The sequence below is a fragment of the Acanthochromis polyacanthus genome, chromosome 23 (assembly GCF_021347895.1).
Source record: "Acanthochromis polyacanthus isolate Apoly-LR-REF ecotype Palm Island chromosome 23, KAUST_Apoly_ChrSc, whole genome shotgun sequence".
NCBI classification, from domain to species: Eukaryota; Metazoa; Chordata; class Actinopteri; family Pomacentridae; genus Acanthochromis; species Acanthochromis polyacanthus.
In genome coordinates, this window is record NC_067135.1 from 519153 (window position 1) to 537033 (window position 17881).

At 42.9% G+C, this 17881-nt stretch overlaps 1 protein-coding gene and 3 long non-coding RNA genes across 46 annotated transcripts in view; 2 read left to right on the forward strand and 2 right to left on the reverse strand.

Moving 5' to 3' along the window:
* LOC127532393 (uncharacterized) overlaps positions 1-411 on the forward strand; it is a 24678-nt gene extending 24267 nt beyond the window's left edge. For 16 of the 41 annotated variants that reach the window (XR_007939825.1, XR_007939800.1, XR_007939799.1 and 13 more), the window contains 2 exons: positions 113-236; positions 268-411. This is a non-coding gene — a long non-coding RNA (uncharacterized LOC127532393). Of the gene's footprint in view, positions 1-50; positions 237-267 lie in introns of all 41 variants that reach the window. The other 25 variants (XR_007939817.1, XR_007939820.1, XR_007939832.1 and 22 more) reach the window with 4 other exon arrangements.
* LOC110972076 (7SK snRNA methylphosphate capping enzyme-like) overlaps positions 1-5967 on the reverse strand; it is an 8534-nt gene extending 2567 nt beyond the window's left edge. Inside the window, exons 1-7 of one of the 2 annotated variants that reach the window (XM_051944011.1) lie at positions 5244-5967; positions 4643-4662; positions 4103-4493; positions 2185-2438; positions 1347-1644; positions 733-1267; positions 446-658 (exon numbers count right to left, since the gene is read on the reverse strand). In XM_051944011.1, coding sequence (XP_051799971.1) covers positions 446-658; positions 733-1267; positions 1347-1644; positions 2185-2438; positions 4103-4464 — 1662 coding nt within the window. In that variant the 5' untranslated portion in view covers positions 4465-4493; positions 4643-4662; positions 5244-5967. The remainder of the gene's footprint in view (positions 1-445; positions 659-732; positions 1268-1346; positions 1645-2184; positions 2439-4102; positions 4494-4642; positions 4663-5243) is intronic. The other variant, XM_051944010.1, reaches the window with a different exon arrangement.
* On the reverse strand, positions 2445-4096 carry LOC127532401 (uncharacterized). Of its 2 annotated transcripts, none has more exons than XR_007939851.1 (3): positions 3302-4096; positions 2836-3076; positions 2445-2668 (listed from the first exon to the last, which is right to left on the reverse strand). It is a non-coding gene; the product is annotated as an uncharacterized LOC127532401 (long non-coding RNA). The 2 variants fall into 2 exon arrangements; XR_007939852.1 differs by lacking the exon at positions 3302-4096 and adding an exon at positions 3132-3295 and having other exon boundaries at positions 2836-3016.
* A 6750-nt stretch (positions 5968-12717) lies between the features above and the next one.
* On the forward strand, positions 12718-17504 carry LOC127532402 (uncharacterized). The gene is made up of 3 exons (XR_007939853.1): positions 12718-12989; positions 15608-15727; positions 17440-17504. It is a non-coding gene; the product is annotated as an uncharacterized LOC127532402 (long non-coding RNA).
* The last annotated feature ends 377 nt before the right edge of the window (positions 17505-17881 follow it).

Here is a 17881-nt window from a genome sequence, read left to right on the forward strand (position 1 = left end):
TTTATTCTTCTATATAATGGTTCTCCTGTAGTTTATTCTCCTATATAAAGGTTCTCCTGCAGTTTATTCTCCGATATAAAGGTTCTCCTGTAGTTTATTCTTCTATATAAAGGTTCTCCTGTAGTTTATTCTCCTGTATAAATGTTCTCCTGTAGTTTATTCTTCTATATAAAGGTTCTCCTGTAGTTTATTCTCCTATATAAAGGTTCTCCTGTAGTTTATTCTCCTATATAAAGGTTCTCCTGCAGTTTATTCTCCGATATAAAGGTTCTCCTGTAGTTTATTCTCCTATATAAAGGTTCTCCTGTAGTTTATTCTTCTATATAAAGGTTCTCCTGTAGTTTATTCTCCTATATAAAGGTTCTCCCGTAATTTATTCTCCAATATAAAGGTTCTCCCGTAGTTTATTCTCCCGCATAATAATATAATAATATCTGTACGTTACCGAGGCCCTCTTGCTGCGGTTGTAGCTGCTCCATGCTTGCGGCTCCAGGATGAATAATCCGCCCGACGACAGGCTCTGATAGGCCCGTCTAAACAGTCTGACCACACCCCCGTCACCTGACTGCAGCTGCACCCACTTGGTCACACTCAGACACATGATGACATCATAGCGACCCCGCCCAGGCCACGGCTCCAGCTCAGACACGTAGTCGCCCTGTGGGAGGAGCCACAGCAGGGATGAGGGGATACAGAGCAGGGGCTTACCATGGAGATGGCTGGATGACTCACCTGGATGAAGGTGACGTTGTCTGGAAACCTGGAGGAGGAGGAGCGTGGAGGCAGGAGAGGAGGAGCACAGAGAGGACCCCGACTCACCCTGAATGACAAGGGGAGGGACAGGAAGGCCTCCCGCATCACTTCCTGTTCCCTCCCTCCCTGCAGATCAGGAGGCAGCGCTACCTTTGCCCTCTTCCTCTCCTCCACCACTATGTCATGTGACAGGAAGTGCCGGATGTTCTGCTTGGCGGCTTTAACCAGCCGCTGGTCTAGCTCCACCCCCAGGATGTGGGCGGGGTTGAACATCCGAGCTATGGTCAGGGTCATGTGACCCGCCCCGCAGCCCACATCCAACACCGTCTTGTCTCTGAACCAATCAGCTTCCAGGAGTCCTATCCGAGGGTCCTTCTCCTCCCCAACTCGCCCCTCCAACCTGTCGCCATAGAAGCCGTGGTAACCATAGTAACGGCTATGGCTGCCATGCTGGTAGCGCTGTTTGTCTTTGATCCTTTCTGGTGGCCGAGCAGAGCGGGGCTGTGGTCCACACCTGCAGGGAAACAGAGCTCATGTGACCGGGCCGTCCAACCAGATCACAGCATTCTAACACAGTCAGGTACAGCGCTCACCTGCCAGCTTTAGCCCCTCCTACCAGCGGTGTCTGGAATTTGGTTGGCTGAGCCGTGGCTGCCATGGTGACAGCGCCTGCAGTGCCATCTGATGACCTCACTGAGGTGGTGCGCCGCCGTCTCCGATGACGACCGTCACCCTGGTTCCCAGGCTTGTGGGCGGGGCCAGGTGGAGGATGGGTGTGCCTCCTGGGTAGGATAGGGGGCGTGGCTACATCATCTCTGCAAGTGATGGCCGTGTTGAGTTCACAGGGGAGAGGAGACGGAGGAACACTGCCATCTCTGGCCAACAGGGGAACTACAGGACATCAGACACCATGTTAGTGCTTATTTCGATGTTACTGATGCTTCATAACTGGTTTATAGAACTACAGGACATTAGACATCATGTTAGTGTTTATTTAGATGTTACTGATGCTTCATAACTGGTTTATAGAAATACAGGACATTAGACACCATGTTAGTGCTTATTTCGATGTTACTGATGCTTCATAACTGGTTTATAGAACTACAGGACATTAGACATCATGTTAGTGTTTATTTAGATGTTACTGATGCTTCATAACTGGTTTATAGAACTACAGGACATTAGACATCATGTTAGTGCTTATTTAGATGTTACTGATGCTTCATAACTGGTTTATAGAAATACAGGACATTAGACACCATGTTAGTGCTTATTTCGATGTTACTGATGCTTCATAACTGGTTTATAGAACTACAGGACATTAGACATCATGTTAGTGTTTATTTAGATGTTACTGATGCTTCATAACTGGTTTATAGAACTACAGGACATTAGACATCAAGTCAGTGGATCCAGGTGTTCCAGCCTCACCTGTGAGCCCAGCTGTGGGGGGGAACAGTCGGGCCGGCACCACGTCCCGGTCTGCTGGGACTCCATGGTGTCGGTTCCGGTGCCTCTTCCTGGACTTCAGGGGGGACAGCAGGACTCCCCCCGCTCCCTCCCCTTCCTCCCCACCTCCCTTCAGGTTCAGGGGATCGGTGATGTCACGGGGAACCAGGATCTCTACAGGGTCTCCGCCCCGTGAAGGCAGGGGTGAGCACTTTGGAGTCTCCTGATTGGTCGTCCTGAGAAGTGGGAGGGGCCAGAATGTGAGTTTATTCTGAGTTCAGTTAGTTTTAGTTCAACATGTCCAGTTTATTAAGAACCCCCATCCTGTTCTGTTTTTAACACGTTTAACCCTCTGAAACCAGAACCCTGCTGAGAAGAACTGACACCGTTCATCAGAATCTGTCCAGACGGAATCCATCGTCACATTTTTAACTTCAGACGGTCCCTGAAGGCATCATGTACCGTCCTGTCAGAAAAAATGATCTAATTTAAGCTTCAAATCACTTTTCATTCAAAGTCCCTTTATTCTTCACACCTCATTTAAGGTAAAACCACCAAAACAAAGCATCTTCAGCAGGTTCTAAAAACCAGAATCTTCTTCCTCCTGGTTCTGGTTCAGCAGGACCGGCTCACCTGAGACCAGCAGGGAAACATTCAGACGTGGTCAGGAACTGAAGGACGGTGCAGAGGAGCTACAGGTGTCCTCAGACATCTCCAACATCTCCTGGAGTCAGGCTGTTGTCTCCAGATGCTTCAAACCTCCACCATCATAGCTGTGGAGAAGAACCGTTCCCCTGAGTACCATCAATCTGACCTCCACCATCATAGTTGTGGAGAAGAACCGTTCTCCTGAGTACCGCCCCATCGTTCTGACCTCCACCATCATAGCTGTGGAGAAGAACCGTTCTCCTGAGTACCATCAATCTGACCTCCACCATCATAGCTGTGGAGAAGAACCGTTCTCCTGAGTACCATCAATCTGACCTCCACCATCATAGCTGTGGAGAAGAACCGTTCTCCTGAGTACCATCAATCTGACCTCCACCATCATAGTTGTGGAGAAGAACCGTTCTCCTGAGTACTGCCCCATCGTTCTGACCTCCACCATCGTACAGCCATGGCCATAAGTTTGGACACAAGTACCATGACGCTTGTGAATCTTAGAAAATACCACAAAATTGTCACTTACCAGTCATAGCCATCAACCAAAATGAAATAAAGATATTTCCAGTGCATAAATTTGATGTTTGACAGCAAATATTGACATTGGAATATTAACTGCAAATTGTTGCACAAATTTAGATTGTAAACATACAGTAGGGTCACCTGTAAACACCCACACACAGGCAGTACTATTCTATACTACTGCAGTGCTTTGCTTGTTTCTCTGTGTTCTAGTTTTCTTTCTGACATGTTAGTTGCAGAGGTGTAACAGAACCATCATTCAGTCAAGTCTGTGTCCGCTACGTACAGAACTGATCATAAAGTAGCCTTAGACTCACTAACATCACTGCACAGCCCTCTGATGTGAGTCTTCTGGTTTCAGGTTTTAATTTTTGTGTCTAAATGAATAATAATCATTTGTCTTGTCAGGAGGTCAGAGATTTTCTTTTTACAGCATTTTGATGCAAATACTTTATTTCTGGATAATTTAAATGTAGAATAAAATGATTTAAATCAAATATCACATTTTAAGCTCATATTCTGTTAATTTTGTTGACAGTTCACTGACTGGAGGCTGATAAGTTTAGGTAATTCCTTTATTTAGATTTAATATTTATTACTTTCTAACTCTGTTACCTTGTTGTCTGACGTTTGTAGTGAGTACTTTAGCTACCTTATGAGTTCTGGTTCTGATCTTCAGACAGATACCTGACCTGCAGCTCAGGATGAGTCTCACCTGTTCACGTCTTCATCCAGCAGAGAGTTCAGGTTCAGGGGGTCGAAGATATTTCCTCCCAACAGGAAGTGACTTGGCAGAACGGGCTCTGATTGGCTGTCACTGTTGGCACGGCGACGGCGCTTTGCCGGGCCCTTGAAGCCGACGCCCGTCGAGTAACGCCTCTTCCCGATTCGCTGAGAGGGGAGGGGGGGCTGGCGACCTGCAGGCTGCTGGAGGCCGTTTTTAGGGCGGATGAAGGGGTGGGTCTTAGTCAGTGGCGGCTGCTCTGATAGGCTGACAGTGGAGGAGAAGGCGGGGCTGACTGTGATGGCCGCCTCGAGAGGAAGGAGGGTCTCTTTGTCCAGTGACATCCTGATCATCTTCCACCTGGGGATCAACCAGCCAATCACTGTAGAGGGAGAGGGAGGGGTCAGCCTGACTGACAGGAGGCAGAGCCAATCAGATTCATCAACAGAGAAATAAATGTATTAACATAAAAACATCAATGACTCAACTGACTGGAAAATTAATTATCAACTTCTTTTAGCAGTCAATTACCTGAAAACAGATCCCTTAATCTGAAAAATGAAAGTAATAAAAGTCTGGTTTCAGTCTCAGGTTTAATAGAAATGACACAGATAATAAATTTACTTAAAGCACAGAGATAAAACGTGTTTTATATCCTGTTAAAAAAACATTTTTGCAGGAAATGCAGTCAGCATTTATTCACGTTTATGATAATCTGTGAATGATCTTTTTATCAAACCTCAAAAAATAGTAACTAAATGCAACGTTTTGTTTATTGAAAATAATAATAATTTCTGAATACTGTGACAGGAATCAGATAAATATATACTGAGAAATCACAAACTTAACAATAACTTCCTCAAAATGAGACATTAGTTACCACAGCATGAAAACTGAACACGAGTTAAACAAAGTCCTTTATTAATAAATGTATTCTGGTGTGTTTTAGTCTAGTATCTGCTATAAATACAGACCACACCTGAACAACATCTGGTTTGTCTAAAAAAATCAGAAAACATTTAAACATCTGGATCCGATCATTTCTCAAACTTCTGAGCAGAACAAACTTCAGTAACACTAATTTCCAGAGTTATAATCAATCACTGTTGAGTGTGCGTGTTTTTGTGTTTACCTTAAAAACGATCTAAGCCCCGCCCCTGCCGCGGTCCCCACCAATCTCGGCGCTTTGTCATGAATACATCAAGCTGACAGGTAAACAGTTAGCTTCACCGCTAGCTCCGTCCAGCTAACACGCAGGAAGTAGCTACCACTTAGCTAACACGCATCCCTCCACAAACACAGCCAAGAACAAACCGCTCTGTGTACGACAACGAGACCGCGCTGAGTTCTGCGTACGTATCAGCGTGTGCGTACGACTTCGACAGTCATAACTTCAGCTGCTAGCTGCTAGCTGCAACCTCGTAACCGTGATCTGAAACGGAGCCCGCGTTTTTATACAGCAGCCTGGGCCAACGTGACTGACAGCAGAACGGGCCAATCATATGCAGAGCTGAGCCCCCACCTCTCTCGAGGTTTGACTAATCACAACACTGCAATGGATCTAGCAGTTTTGTGATTGGTCAGTGATGGGTGAGGGCGGGAGAATGGCCTGACGAGAGAGGCGTCCTGAGCGGTGCCTGACTGGAAACACGAGCAGAGCTGAAAACAAGCGGTTTACCGGTAAAAAATTAAGGGTTTACCGACAAATGTGCAGCAGCAGCAGGTGCTGAAACACATCGTTCGTGAGTTAAGTAAAGTTCTAGCGAAGAGAAGTTTAAGTTTAGAATCTTTTAGCGTCTCAGGGAGCAGGAGTTCGTCTTATGGTGGAGCGGGTTTTTTCGCCATAAATTCAGGTTGGCAGGAAAAACTCGCCGCCTCCTAGTGGTTTCGTCCAACAAACTCTGTCAGTCACATAATGCAGAGTGGAGGTGGTTAAATGAACAAATAAGAAGACATTTGAATTCATTGTCCGGACCTGATAGGAGTTCAAGCAAAAGTCACCTGACAGGAAAACTTAGGGATTATCCGAAGTTTAAGTCCATAAACATAAGTGATGAGTTTTTATTTGAATGTTTGTGTTCTCGGGTTTAACCCTTGTGTCATTCTGCAGGTCAAATTGACCCATTTTAAAGTTTGAAAATCCATCCATCTGTAACCCACCTAGAAATTTCTATCTCTAAAATTTATAACAAAAAGAGAGAAACAAACAAATAAAGACTTCATATGTTTTGTACATGGTTATAAGTTTATTTTTTATAAATAAGCATGGTTTTGAGTAAATATGAAATAATTCACACATTCCAGAGGTTAAAATGGTATATATTGAGTGGTTAAAATTATGTGAGCTTCCTATTGCACTGTTTTAGACATAAAATTCCTGGTGAGGTCATCCATTTCTTTGCATTATGAACTGTTGTTATTTTTGACAGTTTTGCAGCAGTGATGAACGGTTGGTAGTAGGTGGCAGCGGTACTCCGCTGTCCACGTTCTTTTCCATGCTGGACGTAGAGGGAGGAAGATGTGACCGCAGCTCTTCGTAGCAGAGATAGACAGGACCGACCAGGAACTTACTGGAGTTTGTGTCTGAAATATTATTTGTGTGCAATAGGTAAGCTCATGTAAATCATTCTCCTGTCATTTATAATTCATTTGAAAATTTATATGTTACTGTTTAATCATAACGCATACTGTGAAGTTACTGCGCTGTTTATTGCAGATAATGGGTGTGCTTATATAGAAAATGTATGGACTTTTGCTAAGTATAATTTGTTTGAATTTTGTTCAAGCTGTTTTAAAAGTTGTTTGGGCCAGTTAATGAGTTAGAAGTGTGCGAGCTCAGTTTTTAGCGTGCACATGGACATGTAGCACGGTTAGCCTAGCCTGTCGTAGCTGGGGTGGCAGCGGTACTCTGCTGTCCACGTGTTTTTCTTTTCCATGCTGGACATAGAGGGAGGTAGATGTGACCGCAGCTCTTCATAGCAGAGATAGACAGGACCGACCGGGAACTTACTGGAGTTTGTGTCTGAAAATATTATTTGTGTGCAATAGTGCAATAGACTGGACTGCCGCGAGGTGTGTGTGTGCCGGTGTGACTGCGCTTGGTTGGATTGCTGATCGTCTGGAGCAGTGTGAACCGCCGACCTTCGTGAGCAGCTTTGGGATCGCTGATCTGAACGAACGTCCCTTCGTTCTGCCTCTAGTCATGCTGCTATAGGCCTATAGGCTGCTGGGGGACTTCTCTTGACGCACTGAGCCCTTCTCTATCTACCTTTACATTTAATATGTATACCGTTATTGCAGTACATTCACTCTGTTTCCCCCTGTGCTATTTCTCCGAGTGTCCCTGGTCCCAGAGCTGGATGCTTCAGATCTGTGGTTGATGTTCCACCAGCTGGTCCAGTCTCCATCATGTCCACTGTGGGATGCTGCTGCTGACCTTCCTCCAGCCCTCTGCTTCAAACTCCCTTTTTCCACCAGTCAACTCTGCATTGCCTTCACTATACTGTTATGCTAACTTACATACTGTTTGAATTTTACTGCTAGCTATATATGGAGTATGTTTAATGTCAGAGCCGTACATCATCAGAGTAAACTATGAGTCAGTTTTCAATGTTAGCTTATACTTTGTCTGTGTCACATATCCTGTCATACATGTATCCAAATGTGTGTTGTGTTTTCCTTGCTTTCCCACCCCTCCTTCTTCTCCCATCCCTCCCCCTTGCCCTCCTCTGTCCCTCTCAACCCCCCCGGCCAGCAGGCAGATGGGTCCCCCCTATATAGAGCCGGGTTCTGCTCGAGGTTTCTTCCCTGTTAAAAGGGTGTTTTCCTGCCACTGTCTCCTTTGGGCTTGCTCTGGGGGTCAGGCATTTGGGTTCTGTAAAGCGTCTTGAGACGATTTGACTGTAATTGACGCTATATAAATAAAATTGAATTGAATTGAATTGAATCGTCTGGAGCAGTGTGGACCGCCGATCGTCTGGAGCAGCGTGGACCGTCGATCGTCTGGAGCAGCGTGGACCGTCGATCGTCTGGAGCAGTGTGGACCGCCGATCGTCTGGAGCAGTGTGGACCGCCGACCTTCGTGAGCAGCTTTGGGACCGCTGATCGTCTGGAGCAGTGTGAACCGCCGACCTTCGTGAGCAGCTTTGGGACCGCTGATCGTCTGGAGCAGTGTGGACCGCCGATCTTCTGGAGCAGTTTTGGAACGCCAACCTTCGTGAGCAGTAATTGGATCGTAGACCTTCTGGAGTAGCTGTTTGCTCTGTTCCTGCTGTCCTAACGGAGAGTGAAACCGCTATAGGTAACATTAAGTGATAAATCGTTGTGCACAACAGAATTAAAAGACTGAAAGCTGCAGCAAATTTTTTTTTTTTTTTTTTTTCTGGCCAGATGTTGTGTTTTGAAGACTGTTGAAAATTAATAATATTGGAAAAGAAGCAAATTGAGTATGTGTGTTTCATTTCTCTGCATGAGATCAATCATTTCTCTGCTGCCTAAGACTTAGAAATTTTTAGTGGTCTTGGTCTTTAAACTTCGAACCAGGACACCGCACATTAATGGCGGTGATCCCAGACCGTGAGGTTTATTTTTGCAGTTTGTTCAGACCTGGTTACACATCCATCCTCTATACACCGCTTTATCCTCACTAGGGTCATGGGGGGTGCTGGAGTCTATCCCAGCTGACTCGGGTGAAGGCAGGGGACACCCTGGACAGGTCACCAGTCTGTCACAGGGCTACATATACAGACACACAATCACACTCACATTCACACCTACGGACAATTTAGAGTAACCAATTAACCTCAGCATGTTTTTGGACTGTGGGAGGAAGCCGGAGTACCCGGAGAAAACCCACGCATGCACAGGGAGAACATGCAAACTCCATGCAGAAAGATCCCAGGCTGGGATTTGAACCGGGGATCTTCTTGCTGCAAGGCCAAAGTGCTAACCACTACACACTGTGCAGCCCCACTCTGAAACAGGCGTAAACTAACCGTGACGTCACCCGTTGGTTTCAACGCTGAGAAAATGAAGCCCGGATTTTGCTACTTCCTGGTCACCGTTTTGGATTTTTTGGAGCCAGTGACATAAAAAGCGTCATCAAACAGACTGGACCGGAGAGAAACTAGGGGCAGGATCGGCTGAGGACTCTCTTATCCCGCCCACATTTTACCGCAGAGGCTTCTATTGCTGTCTATCAAGTATAGCCACGCCCCCTGGCTCCGCCAACTTTAACAATTTATTTAAAATTCAGTATTGATTTATTTTAAGATCGGCCACCTGATCTCTCATTTTGACCATGAAAACTAACGGGAAAAAAATCCTGAGCTGTAGAACATCAGTCTATCAAATTTTATTTTTTCCAAAAATGAATTGGGGTCTATGGAGAAAAAGCTTTTTGGAGCCAACAGTAGCAGACAGCGTGATATTGCAAGTTTTTGACACTTCTGGGTGGGCTTCAATTCTGGAGTCAGATGCTATGTCCATCTTTATATACAGTCTATGGTCTGAAATGGGTATTGAAAAACAAAAAAAGGAGTGGTTATTTGACTTTTGAAATACAAAAATTAAAATAGAAGTACAAGGCGTTTTTCCTTTTCATGATAAAAAGGGATATACGAAATTTTAAAAATGCTTTGATTTTCATTTATATTTACAATCGGTAAGAGACAGAAACGAAAAAAGACCCGTTTTTCATTTTCTGAGACCGGATGTGGTCATCGGCAAGGGTGGAGCCAAACAGAGTACGATGCATAGACTGTATATAAATGGTTTTTTTTCGTTACTGTTCATGGTCAAAATGAGAGTTCAAGTGGCTGATCTTAAAATAAATCAATTTTGATCTTTTATCTATTAAGTTTTGCGACGCAAGGGGGCGTGGTTACTTGATTGACAGTTCGTCTGGAATGACTGACAGTCTGGAGGATGCAGCCCAGACTCTGCTCTCCTGGATTGGATTCATTCTTATATGGTAACTGGTGGTTTATTTATTGGTGAAGAAGCAGAATCTTTTCCACAGTTTTCCTGCCCGTTGGCTTATTACCGCCTGGCAAAACATCGTTTTCCGCGAGGTATTGTTTTGAGCTGCATGGTCTTGGTTGATTGGTTGCTTGTTTGTCTGTAACACTTTGGTTTCTGTGCGATAACTCCACAAAATATTGATGTAGCCTCACCATATTTGGCACACAGGTGTACCATAATAAGACACAGGTCAAGTTCGAATTTGGTGACCGTGACCTAATTTTCAAGGTCACAGGGGTCATCTTTGTAAATGTAGTTGCCGTGACCTCGCCAGGTGGTCCAAGTTTGGCAAAACTTCTTGTTTTAACTAGTTTTCTTCCTTCAGCTGATTCTACCAGCAGACACTGAAAGTTCGGTAAGTAAATGTTTATTTTATTTTCTGAAATGTGTTGTGTTACTGTAATGTGGTACATTTAGTTAAGAAAGCCGTCAGTGGAGACGCTGGTTCACATTAATGTAATGTTTAGAAAACATTGAAAAATCCAATGAATTTCGCTGCATTTTGGTTGATTTCTTGTGAATGTTCTTAAAGAAAATATTAGAAGTTCTACTGATATATATGGAATCACTTTAGATATTTTAAAGATTTTTTGAAGGATTTTTACTAATTTTTAGAAAATATTTACAAATGTATTTTTTGCCAAATTTGGTGGATTTTTTTCAAAGATAAAACTTTTAAGGGCAACTTTTAAGAAATTATTGGAATTTTCTTCCTGAAGGTTTTGTGAATTTTCTGAAATTTGGAGATTTTTTTGCTGAATTTTTGGATTTTTTCAGACAAGGAAACAATATTTTTGGTTCCTGTAAATGAGGACAACAGGAGGGTTAACATCACTTTCTCTTCTAACCCGACTGTTTTCACTCTTCTGACACACATGGTCTTAAAATCTAGATTATTTAGGCTGTTTTGATCTAGAATCCATGTGTTTTGACACATTTTCACATCTCCTTAACTCAGATTTCAGCTGTTAAACTGAACACATGGAGGCTTTAAACTCTTCTCAGAGTTAATCCAGTTTCACAGGAAGTTCAGTTTCATCTCGAGCTGTTTGTCCTTCATGTCTGAGATTAACTCACAGCTGTTGTCCCTCTGGTCCACCAGAGGACGCTGTTCACCCTCAACTCTTTACTGCGCGTCTACACAACAGTTGGATTGGACAACATGACTTCACGTTTAGAAACTTTGTTCTGGACAGCGCCACCTGCTGCAGTGGAGGATCACTACATTGAACACGTTTCAGTTCGAAATGAGGATTTCGCTCAGAATGTACTTTAAAAGCTTTATTCAAGCAGTATTCCACACAAAGTACTATTTCCTGTCCAAGTACCTCTAGTTTAAAGGTTTATTCAAGCAGTGTTCCACACAAAGTACTACTTCCTGTCCAAGTACCTCTAGTTTAAAGGTTTATTCAAGCAGTATTCCACACAAAGTACTATTTCCTGTCCAAGTACCTCTAGTTTAAAGGTTTATTCTATCCAAATCCTACTTCTTCCAGCACTAATGATAACCTGTTTACCAAGAGCTGCATTTGGACCATCAGGTCAGATGTTGATGGAACCATCTGTGGCTCTTCTGTGGTCTCTGGATCTCCATCAGGATGGTTTGAAGACACCAGGACAACTCTGGAGGCAGAAATGAATTGACTGGATCCATTAATAGTGAGTAAAAGCTGCAGAACAAAGCTGAGCAGCAGAGTGGACAGTGGAAGTCCTGCAGCAATATGAGGAAGGATCTACCTGTAGAAGTGTTCTGGACAACTTCAGAAACAGAGAGAGATCATTGTTCCAACAAAGATCAACCTAAAGTAGGTCTAATCCTGGAACTGGACCGAGGACATTCTGAAAGTGTCAGCATCACTGAACAAAGTCCTCATGAAAAGAGCAGCTATGAGGAACATCTAGTGTCACAGCAGACATCTGGACACTCACAGATGGAAGAACTGATGACTGAGGTCCATAAAGGTTCTTCTAAACTATGACAGAGAACCAGCAGAACAACAGCAGCAGCTCTAAGAAGAACCCAGCATGAAGACGCCTCTGGTTTAGACTGGGACCAGTTCAGATATCTGCAGCTTTATTAGCATCCTTACAGCTGTAAAACTATGAGAGACTCTGCTGCTAAACGTAGCAACAGACAGAGACCATCTGTCTGTCTTCTATCATCTGATGAAGCTGGAGGTAATTATCATCATCTGGAGCCAAATGAAACTAATCCAGCAGCTCAGAGTTGGTTTTACAGCAGCTTTCATCAGAAAACAACGGCTGTTTGCAGCTGGAATGATGGCTTCAGTTCAGCAGCTGATGGAGACGTCAGGAATGTTTCAAACGTTAAACTAGACGTCCGTCTGATCCAGAAATGCTGCTACTTCCTGCTACAGATGCAAATCACTTTTTACAAATTAATCCACTAAACAAATGCATCCATTAAAAAAGATGAATCAACAAAACACAGAAATCAATAAAACATGATTAAAGCAAAGACATGCATCAATAAACATCTGAACTGATCTGAAAATAGAAACATAAAATTATACAATAAAAATAATATCGTAAAGATATACATTTATAAAAATTCTAATCCTATGTAGAAATAAAATCAATAATAATATAGATCTGCAAAAATATAAATTCATGAACAGTGAGTGTCATAAAATCTAAACCACTTAAAGCTGATCTTTTGCAGGAATAACTGAAGGTGACATCGTCCAATCCTGAAGCCTGAACCCTGCAGGTGGGCGGGGCTTCTGTGCGGACTGACAGCAGTAGGACTCCATTACCCAGCATGCACTGTGGTCTTTGTAAAATCTCTAAAGAGGATTTGTGTGGATCAGAGACGACATGCCGCTGAAGAGAGAAGGTGAAGTTCTGTCGTCAGCCTGACACTTTGTTTGTTTGTTGTTGTTGTTGTTGTTGTGTACCCGTGTGTGTTTGATGTTGTGTGTTTGTCCTGTGCTCTCTTCTTCTTCTTCACTTTCATTTCCTGCTGTTTGACTGTTTAAATCTGTCTGTGACCTCTGACCTCCAACTGTCATCGCTGTCATACGGAGATTTAACATGTTCATCCTGGTTTCTGATGGTTTCTACTGGTCTCTGCTAGTTTCTGAGGGTCTCTAATAGTTTCTACTAGTTTCTGATGGTCTCTACTGGTTTCTCCTGGTCTCTACTGGTTTCTGATGGTCTCTACTGGTTTCTCCTGGTCTCTACTTGTTGCTCATGATCTATTCTGGTTTCTAATGGTCTCTACTGGTGTGTTTCTACCTGAGAGTGTTGACAGGACTTTAACTTCCTGTTTCATTGTGTATCTTTATTGTTAGCATGCTTTTCAACATTTGATGAGAACTGTGTGTTTTTCAGGTTCAGAGTAGAAATATTTTTCCCTCTTTAAATACTTTAATCCTTTGGGGATATTTTTTTGTCGGTTTACTAAAATGTTTCCAATATTTTACTGACATTTGTTGAATGTTTTTACATACTTTTGGGACATTTTGGAGTAATAGTTGAGAGAGTGTCAGAAATAAAATTTTTGGGAGTACTGCTCGATGAAAAAATTTGTTGGAAACCACAAATTCAAAATGTAAAGATTAAACTGGCAAAAAGTATTGGAGTTCTGGGTAAAGCTAGGCATTTTTTGCCATATAGAGCGATGTACATATTATACTCTGCATTGGTAATGCCATATCTAAATTATTGTTTGGAAGTATGGGGTAACACTTACCAGACAAATTTACAACCTTTGTTTATACTTCAGAAAAAAGCACTACGAATTATTCATAATGTTGGATATAAAGAACATACAAATGAACTGTTTTTAAAATGACAAGAAATGAATTTTTTTGATTTGGTTCAATATAAAACTGTTATAATTGTGTATAAGGCAAGGAAAAATGAACTACCGAGTGAAGTTCAAAAACTTTCATGATAGAGAGGGGGGTTATTATTTGAGAGGGGAATTTAATTTTAAAGAAATGTATGCTGACAAAGCTAAAAAGAGACAGTGTCTTTCTGTTTGCGGGGTTAAAATGTGGAACAAGTTAAGTGATGACATAAAAAGAAGTACAAATATTCAATTATTTAAAAGAAGTTATAAAACATTTGTCCTTTGTAAATATGCTAGAAATGAAATATAAAAAGGTATTTCGTTTTCAATATTAATGTTATATATGAATTGCTGTAAATGTTCATTATGCCTTTATTGCAGATTGCTGAGAATAAGTAATTCAGTTGTACGCTGCTAAAACAGTATGTCAATTTAATTTCATGAATATAAGATTGTAAAGGGGGTAGGTTTCTATAAGTTTCACTTCAACCTACTCCTTTTCGAATAATATGTTTTGTAATCAGTTTAATTTCTGAATTGTTTTTTATTTGTTTTATTCGAAATAAACATTTCAATCAATCAATTTTAAGGAGAATTTTATGGCATCTTCTTTTTCATTTGAACTTTAGAGATAGTTTATTCATTTGTCTTGGCATTTATTTCCGTATTCCAATTTTATCTCAGACTTTTAATCAACATAATGTAAATATTTTTCTTACATGTTATACTATTATTTTTCAGATATATTTAGGACATTCTAATGAGATTGTACTGAAAATGTATTGCATTTTCACATTTTATAGGACTAGTAGAGATTAATGGGGTCACTGAAAAAAACAGGCCAGTGGAAACCAGTGGAGTTCAATAAAAAGCAAATACAAACTAACAGAAACCAGTGGAGTTCAATAAAAAACATATAAACTAACAGAAACCAACAGAAACTAGTGGAGTTCAATAAAGAACATACAAACTAACAGAAACCAACAGAAACTAGTGGAGTTCAATAAAAAACAAATACAAACTAACAGAAACCAACAGAAACCAGTGGAGTTCAATAAAAAACATACAAACTAACAGAAACCAACAGAAACTAGTGGAGTTCAATAAAAAACATATAAACTAACAGAAACCAACAGAAACTAGTGGAGTTCAATAAAAAACAAATACAAACTAACAGAAACCAACAGAAACCAGTGGAGTTCAATAAAGAACATACAAACTAACAGAAACCAACAGAAACCAGTGGAGTTTTGGAGGAAATATCAGAAACCAGTTTAAACCAGTCGAATCCAGTAAAAACTGATTTAAAAAACAATAGACACAAGCAGAGACCAGTGGAGTCCATCTGAAACCAGCAGAAACCACTGGATTCTAGGAGACACCAATAGAAATTAGCAGAATGCAGTAAAAACTGATAGAAACCAGTAGACACTTGTTCAGTCCAGTCAGAACCAAGATAAACCAGTAGACACTGGTAGAAATCAGCAGAGTCCAGTCAAAACTAATAGAAATCAGTAGACTCTACTAAAAACTAGTAGAAACCAGTAGAAAACAGTAGATACTTATGCAGTCCAGTAAAAACTAGTAGAAACCAGTAGGGTCCAGTAAAAACTGATAGAACCCAGTATAAATCAGTAACACTACTCTGTTTGTCTCAGACACTGAACGCGCCCTGCAGGTGATGGAGGCCTGTCAGGCCGGAGGAGCTGAAGGAGTCAAAGGAAGAGCTGAGAAACTGCTCAACATCTTCCAGAGCGACTTATTTCAGGCTCTGCTGGGTAACACAATACAGCAACACAATCCAACAGCACAACAACACAATACAACAATACAACATCGGGTTTGACAGGGGTCAGTGGGAGCTAACAGGAGCCAAGAGGGGTCAGCAAGCGTCAACAGGAGCCACCAACAGTCAACGGAAGCCAACATTAGCCAAAAGGGGTCCACAGGAGCCAACAGAAATCAACAGGACCCAACAACAGTTGTCACAAGCCAACAGGAGCCAAGAGGGGTCAACAGGACCTAACAACAGCCAACAGGAGCCAACAGGAGCCAACAATGGTCAATAGGAGTCAACAGCAGTCATCAGAAACCAACATGGGTCAACAGGACCTAATAACGATCAATGGAAGACAGCAGGAGTCAAGAGGGGTCAACAGGACCTAACAAAATGGTAATGGTAAATGGTCTTGATTTATATAGCGCTTTACTATACCTGCAAGGTATCCAAAGCGCTTTACATGATACGTCACATTCACCCATTCACTCACCGATGGAGGAAGCTGCCATGCAAGGCACTACCCACGACCCATCAGGAGCAATTAGGGGTTCGGTGTCTTGCTCAGGGACACCTCGACATGAGCACGACGGAGGCTGTCCTCCTTGATAAAACGAGCACATAGGTTGTCTGTACACGCCCTTATTACGACCGAGTGTTACATTTTGAAGTTAAGCGACTTCTAGCGGTTGAGTAAATATCGACACTCCGGTGTCTCAGCTGAAACATCACCATGAACACATAACACGTAACTTTGACCTAACACTAACCCTAACCCTAAACCCGTCTTGCGAAAGTGAGGGAAAAGCCATTTTGCAAATTAAATCCCGCAATGCCTTCCTGTCACCCGTAGGGGTGCTAACCTAAATACACTCTCATGGGTCGTATTCAGGGGCACGTACATACGACCTGTGTGGTCGTATGAATTGGAGGGCTTGTTGGCACAACAGGCCGAGGTTCGAACTGGCAACCCTTCGGTTGCAAGACGGCCACTCTACCCACTGAGCCATGCCATCCCATGGACAGTCAATGGAAGTCAATGGAAGTCAACAGAAGCCAACAATGGTCAACAGGAGCCAACAATGGCCTACAGGAACCAACAGGAGCCAACAACAGTCATCTGAAGCCAACAGGGGTCAACAAGGGTCAATGGAAGGCAACAGGAGCCAAAAGGGGTTCACAGGAGCCAGCAGGGATCAAAAGGACCCAACAACAGTTGTCACAAGCCAACAGGAGCCAACAGGGATCAACAGGACCTAACAGCAGTCAACGGAAGCCAACAGGAGCCAACAATAGTCAACAGGAGCCAACAATGTTCAACACAAGCCAACAATGGTCAACAGGAGCCAACAATGGTCAACAGGAGCCAACAATGGTCAATATGAGTCAACAATGGTCTACAGGACCCAACAGGAGCCAACAACAATCATCAGAAGCCAACAGGGGTCAACAAGGGTCAATGGAAGGCAACAGGAGCCAAAAGGGGTTCACAGGAGCCAACAGGGGTCAACAACAGGAAGGATAAGGGGCCTAACAAGAATCAGTGAAAGCCAACAGGAGCCAATGAGGGTCAACAGGAGCACAAGAAAAGTGACAGGATTGGACAAACAGACTTGCACATACATGCACACACCACCAGACTGACTAATGTCTGTGTGTGTGTGTGTGTGTGTGTGTGTGTGTGTGTGTGTGTGTGTGTGTGTGTGTGTGCAGACATACAGGAATTCTACGAGCTGACAGTGTGTGAGAACCAGCCGCCAAGCCGACCACACACACCTGGACAGGTACGTGCCCACACACACACACACACACACACACACACACATACAGTCTGTAGTCCACATGGCAACACCCATCGCTGTTACCTAGCAACAGCTGCAGCAGAGGCAGCTTTACCGGGGCAACAGCTGCATAACACCATGGCAACAGGAGCCCAACCCCCACCCCTGTCTCTCTCCGTCTGTCACTCGACCTTTTTCTGTGTTTTATCGAATGACTCAAGGAGGTGTACCCCCCCATACACACACACACACACACACACACACACACACACACACACACACACACACACACACACACACACACACACACAGTAACACACACAGTAACACACACGGTAACACACTCTCAGTCTCCTCCCCCCTCACTCGCTGCT